The sequence below is a fragment of the Elaeis guineensis genome, chromosome 12, assembly GCF_000442705.2.
Source record: "Elaeis guineensis isolate ETL-2024a chromosome 12, EG11, whole genome shotgun sequence".
Lineage (NCBI taxonomy): Eukaryota > Viridiplantae > Streptophyta > Magnoliopsida > Arecales > Arecaceae > Elaeis > Elaeis guineensis.
Genome location: NC_026004.2, coordinates 83,238,331 through 83,245,282, shown reverse-complemented (window position 1 = coordinate 83,245,282; position 6,952 = coordinate 83,238,331). Strand labels below are relative to the sequence as shown.

Here is a 6,952-nt window from a genome sequence, read left to right as displayed (position 1 = left end):
ATATAATAATGAGAAAAAGTTGCATCACTTGTCCAAATTACTGTTTACGAAATCACTATTTTCACCTGACACAAAATATTGAATATAAAATATATTATTTAACTTCGGTAAACAGTGTGACTTATAAATAATAACATAGGAACAACCAAATAAAATTTATCGTATAAAATCATAAACATAAATTCAAATTATATGTAGAACACAATAGACCCATCCAAAACTGCAATACCGGCCATTGTCTTCTTGCAGCCTCGCCTACTCCAGATGTACCCATACCAAACAGAAATAAAGCCCACATGTAGCCGAAGTGCTATTGGAAACTGTCAGGAAAGAGCAATGATACATTGACAACCAAAAGCCATGTTGTTAGCCGTCCACCGGTGGACACGTCGCGCTGTCCGCGGCTTCCAGCTACTCCTATTAATTCTACACCCAACGCAAGCAGACCACGCAAGAGTTCCAAAAATGGGAGACGTCGGTGGTGCAGCCCCAGCCAAGGGCACCAGCCTCTTCCTCCAAATCGTCGAACACCAGGACGGCACTATATCCCGTCCCACCGTCCCAGTCGTTCCCCCCACCGGCGACGACCACCCCGACTCCTCCTCCGTCCTCTCCAAGGACGTCCCTCTCGACCCCACTCACAAGAGTTTTCTCCGGATCTACCGTCCCAATCTCCCCTCCTCCCAAAAGCTCCCCATCGTCATCTTCTTCCACGGAGGCGGATTCGTCGTGTTCAGCACCGCCTCCGTTTTCTACCACGGATTCTGCGAGCAGATGGCCGCAGCGCTCCCCGCGTTGGTCATCTCTCTCGACTACCGTCTCGCCCCGGAGCACCGCCTCCCCGCGGCCTACGAGGATGCGGTGGAGGCGATCCTCTGGGTCCGAGCCCAAGCCCAGGACCCGGCAGCGGGAGAGCCGTGGGTAACGAGCGGGGACTTCTCCCGCTGCTTTCTGATGGGCAGCAGCTCCGGGGCCAATATGGCCTACCACGCCGGGCTGCGTGCCGTGGCCCTGGAGCTGCAGCCCATAAGGCTTGTCGGGCTGATCCTGAACCAGCCCTACTTTGGAGGGGTGGAGAGAACCCGTTCCGAGTTGGCGTCGGAGGAGGACGTGGTCCTTCCCCTCTGCGCCAACGACATGATGTGGCGTCTGGCGCTACCGGAAGGAGCTGACAGAGACCACGAATTCTCCAACCCGGTGGTGGCGCCGCCTAGGCCGATTCGGCTCCCCAGGTGCATGGTGAAGGGCTGCCAAGGGGATCCGCTGATCGACAGGCAGCGGGCGTTTGTGAAGATGCTGGAGGAGGAGGAGGGCGCGAGTGTGGTGGCTAGGCTCGATGAGGGTGGATTCCATGCTATTGAGCTCTTTGATCCCGGCCGGGGACAGGCTTTGTTTGCAGAGGTTCGTGATTTCATCTCTTCTTCGGTTGTTGACGCCGCTGCTGCTTCATGAACTAGACGTGGATCAAGTAGAAAATATGTGTGATTTATTTTAGTTGGATTTGGACTTTAAGGTGCTGCAGACATGATAAGAAGACTGTGTCATGTAATTGTTCCGATGTGTACAAGTTGAATTCTGCTTTCTTGTGGATGTTTTTGGCGTGTAAAAGATATACCATAGCCAGGGTTATTTAAGTATATTTAGGGAAGAAAGAGTAGAAGGAAGCTGTTATTTAAGCATATTTTAGGTCGTGTTGTTATCTTTTTCGTGTTTTTTTCATTAGAAGTCGAAAGATGCATCCAGAACGATGTTGCTTTACCGATGCTTTTGTGTGGCAATTTTTATGGCATAAAATTTCTATGCGTGCATGAAACATGCCACTGTAAGAAAGCCAAGTTTGATTTGAATGACCAAATAGTCTACCCAACCTTTCACCTCATCAAGGATAAAATATGACCAAGTGATGCAACTAGGAAGAAAAATGAAAGAAAAGACGATTTGTGCAGGTAACTTTCTTCCATTATAGTAATAATATATGCCCCTCTAATTATATGTAGCCGAAAAATTCTCTTCTGACGTGGTAAGAAAAATTAGAGCAATTCATGGATTGTGGCCAATCACGGTAGACAGATTTGTTATGGCTAATCTGATCTGGTTTTGCAGATTAGCCCATGACAATTTTATATTTGTATATTGATTCATATTTTTTTCATATTATATCCGTATAAAGTTCTCCATTTGTTGAAATTGGTCCTTCCGATGATTTTTGTTTGTTGAACCCTGGATGAGGTTAACCAACATTGCAAGTGAAGAAAAATTCCCTTCTCTTAACAGTGAATGAGGCTTAGGATTGGCTTCTTCTCACTCACTTTGCCCCCTTCTCGCTTAAGGCTTGACTAGAGAAGACTAATGATGGTGGGTCATGGCTTAAGAGGTTGGTTAAGTTTGCAAGCTAGAGATAAAAAGGTTTGCAGAATACCTGTGACTATGGCCGTGAGATGGCCGGCGTGGATGCCTTGGGTGACCTCCTCCGCGGTGGAGGACCCGAAGCCAGAAGAAGGACCAAGCAGGATCAAATACAATTGCCAAATGAATGCTGGAATGATTTTAAGCTGGAACACCAAAGGAACATGTAACCAAGAAGAAAAGAGCTATCAGGGAAATCATTAAAAAATAAAAATGTCGGATAGTTTGTCTACAGGAAACCAAGCAGGATCAAATACATCAAAGACTGCAAAAAGCAATCTATGATACTTATTTTGAAGGTTGGATGGCAAAAAATGCCAATGGCTCAGCACGTGGTCTTCTTTCATATTGGGGTGACAGAGTTTGAAGGTAGTCTTCTTTAGATTGGTAATTACTCCATCGCTATCAAGCTCACCTGTAAATCTTCCAGCTATACTTGGATGCTGTCCAACATTTATGGCCTCCGCAGTGAACAAGAAACTCAAGTATGATCAGAGTCAAACGGAATGTTTCTACTGCAAAAAGCAGGGGCCAGAATTTTCTTGCTATGATTCATGGACTATAGTTGTTTCTATGATTCATGGACTATAGTTCTTGCTAGTTGCAGGGTTGGAGGTGCTTGTAATTGGTCCAAAAGGTTCTAGATGATGATAGATGATGATTATAATTTGCTTAAGTTTTTGTCACAGTGACTAGACCCACAATAGAGGTGACTTTGCTACGTTGTAGTCAAACTTTAGGAAGTGCCTGATCGCTATGGAAAGTGCTTACATAGACACAAATTGTTGAAGAACAATACCTATTTACTTAGGATAGTTGATTAAGGTTGCTAGAGAGTCTTCCTATTTTAACTAGGATTGCTTTAGATGAGTCTTGGTCTAGCTGAGATTAATGAGAGTGACTCTTATATTGATTGGAACTTCTACAAGGAGTCCTACCCTAGTTAGGACTATTGCAGGATAGTACTATCTAGCTAAGAGTCCTATAGGAGAGTCCTATTCTACGACTATTAAGGGGATTTCTAGTTTGATTAGGACTACCATAGAGGAATCTTGGTTTGATTGGGAATGTTAAAGGAGGGTTCAGAAGGAAACCGGCAGACGTTTCTAGCATGCTTTTTAAAATTTTTAAAAAGGAAGACAGATCAGATTAACAGTTTATCTAAAGAACATACTTTAGATCTAATCTAAAATGTCTATTTTAGGATCTATAACATGTTATATTATATATATAAGATCTAAAAATAAAAATCTACATACATGATCACATCAAATATGCAATAGTAGATTACATATACACCGTAAATCATATCTATATCAAGTATGAGTTTAAAACCTATCACCTGAGTGCGGGTACCAGATCACCGCATCTGAATCTCATGACCTTGCTAGTTGCTTGCAGCCACACAGGGTGACTGATCTCTATAGATCGTCCACTCGAAGTCCTGTGCTGATCGATCTCCTTGAGAGTGCTAACTCACTCGAAGATCCTGTTAATGACTGATCTGCTTCTTTCTTCGGATCTCTCGAACTCTTTCGAAATTGAAGACAAATACAAAGGAGGATGTGGTGGTGCAAAGGAGGAGAACTCTCTTCTCTCTTTTATTTTCTTTCACCCAAAATCCTAGATCTGATCTAGGTCTCTCACCCAAGAGGAGATAGATCTCCTCTAATCTCGCACACCAAAGGAAGGCCACCCATCCCAAACCTCATGCCCCACTCTGAGAATAATCTCATGATAATTCACTCTCTTAATTTTGTCGCACAAAATTGAGGAGGTGTTAAGGTTGGCGAGAAGATGAGGATAAGACCAAGTTCAAATCAAATTTGAACTAAGAAAAGGATTATGTTTCAAGTTGAATTCAAATCCAATTTGAATTCAAATTAAACCAGATTTTATCTTTATTCAAGGAGGATGAGAGAGAGGATGAAACCTCTGATTTGCATGCAAAAACTTTACTCAAAATCAAAGTTTGCGTGAAGAACAAGTGGGCGTGGGTTTAGGGTGTCGCATGGCTAGAAGTCCAATCCCTTTGGACTCTAGATTATTCCAGGTAGGTTCAAACCAAAACTATTTGGTTAGACCCAAATATCTAATCTAATTAGATAACAAATTACCTCTATTAAATCTTAATCAAATTAAAAATTAATCGAGTTAAAATTCTGATCAAATCAGAAATTAAATATCCTTAGCGATTAGGTCATCCAATAACCTAATCGGTCCAACCTAATTGAATCAAATTCAATCAAACTTGAACCAAACCACATTGCTCAATCAAATTGAGCTACTTAGCAATCTAATTACTAATCAATCCTCTGATAATTCACTAACCCTTAGCAAATTAATTTATTGTAATTTTTGCATAAAGCTAACCATCAATCATATTGACGATTATACCTTCGAACGATTCTCAATCGTTGATCAAGCACTTAATCAGATAGTAACTTCTTTTGAGTGTAACACTAGAGATTCAAACCTAAGCCGGTAGCACAAAAATAAATTTCTGTACTAATCGATGAGACCATCTAGTAATGGTACCTGACGTCTGGATAGATCGAATATTTGCAAAGCAACATTCAAGAACCTTGGACCATAGTTACCGTATAATTCGTCCCTTTGACTCTCAATACTTAGGATGACTCAGAGTTAAACTGTCAACTCATAATTAGTACGTCTATAATGTATCTCAACCTCATAAATTCTGTGACTCTCACAAGGACCACCCTAGCCAAGATTTTGCTGAATTAAAATACAATATAGCACTAACTCCTAAAACTAGGAGTGGTCAATCCTATCTTGACTCACACACTGACTTAACAAGTACTTGACTATGTCCAAAAATTTTTTATCATTGAATTAGAAATTCAGGTAGTTTGGCATCAAAGCACAGTGAGTTGCTTGCAAATCATCGTAGTGATCTCAGATCGGAGAGACACTTATACCCATATCCTTCACGAGCAACTCTTGACAGTAGAGTACTCCATAATTAGATCACATTCCATGAGATATACTTCTACATCTTACCTGCATACCATATTAGTATCTCCACACTTCTTGGTTAAGAGGACAACCAACCATATGGCACACAACAACCTACACTTGATATAGCTATCATCCTACTAATAGCATATCATTTGGCCGTGAATAAATTTTAAAGACTAAATGATAAATCCTCTTTTATCAATTTAAAATAGTTCTAATGACTTTATCACAACACAAAAGTTCATAAAAGAAGATGTACAACTTGTGATGAAAAAATTAAATAATTTTTATTAATTAAAATTCATATACAATTATAAATATGAGCTCAACCGTCAACAGACTGATGATTGACTTTGGGATACAATTTTCAACAACTTTCATTTGGACTCAAGCCAATCGGTATAGTATCGTAAACTCATCTTCAACTTATGATCATTAAACTCCTTGATTCTGAGAGCTTTAGTAAATGGATAGGCCAGATTCTTCTTTCCATCGATCTTCTATGGCTCGATGTCATCTCGATCCACGATCTTCTGGATCAGATGGTAACGGTGCAGAATATGCTTAGTGTGCTAATGAAACTTTAGTTCCTTCGTTTGAGCAATGGCATCAGTGCTATCGTAGTATAGCAGGATCGGACCATCGATGGAGGGTACCACTTCGAACTCGTCGATGAACTTTCATAACCATACAGTTTTCTTCACGGCATCGGATGTCGCGATATATTCCACCTCACAAACTGAGTCAGCCATGATGTGCTGCTTGAAATTTTTTCAGTATATCGCTCTACTGTTCAACATAAAGATATATCCCAGTATGCTCTTACTATCATCATGGTCTGACTGAAAGTTAAAATCTGTAAATTTCATAAGTTTCAAATTAGATTCTTCATAAATGAGCTACTGGTCCTTAATATTTCTCAAATATTTAAGGATAATTTTTACGACCTTCCAGTGGTTCTCATCCAGATCTGACTGATATATGCTTACTATCCCTAGTGAGTAGGCAACATCCGATCTCGCACATGTCATGACGTATATAATAGATCCCACTATCGAAGCATATAGGATTTTACTCATATGCTCTCTCTCTTGAAGAGTTGTCAGGCAATCCCTCTTCGAGAGAAAAATTTTATGGCCTATTGAAAGATAGCCTTTCTTGAAATTCTCTATGCTAAACTACTTCAGTACGGTATCGATATACGTGGATTGGGATAATCCAAATAATCTCGTCGATCTGTCTCTATAGATCTTCATCCCTAAGATGTAGGATGCTTCTTCTAATTTTTTATGGAGAACTGAAACGATGGTCAAATCTTTATTCCCTATAATGTAGAGATGTCATTCTCAATTAAGAGAATATCATCCACATACAAAATAAGAAATGCAACTACAAAATCATTTATCTATTTGTAAATATAAGATTTTTCTCCGTTCCTAACAAAGTCATACATTCTGATCACTTTATGAAAATCCATGTTCCAACTCCGAAATGCCTACTTTAATCCATAAATGGATCTCTAAAGCCTGCATATCTTAGACTCATCTGTGGATGTGAACCCTTC

The 6,952-nt window shown here is 40.4% G+C and overlaps 1 protein-coding gene across 1 annotated transcript; it reads left to right on the top strand.

Annotated features, from left to right (window-relative positions):
* Positions 1–327: 327 nt before the first annotated feature.
* On the top strand, positions 328–1,758 carry LOC105054568 (probable carboxylesterase 8). The gene has a single exon (XM_010936101.4). It carries the CDS (start codon positions 361–363, stop codon positions 1,450–1,452), a length of 1,092 nt encoding a protein of 363 aa, XP_010934403.2. The 5' UTR covers positions 328–360; the 3' UTR covers positions 1,453–1,758.
* The last annotated feature ends 5,194 nt before the right edge of the window (positions 1,759–6,952 follow it).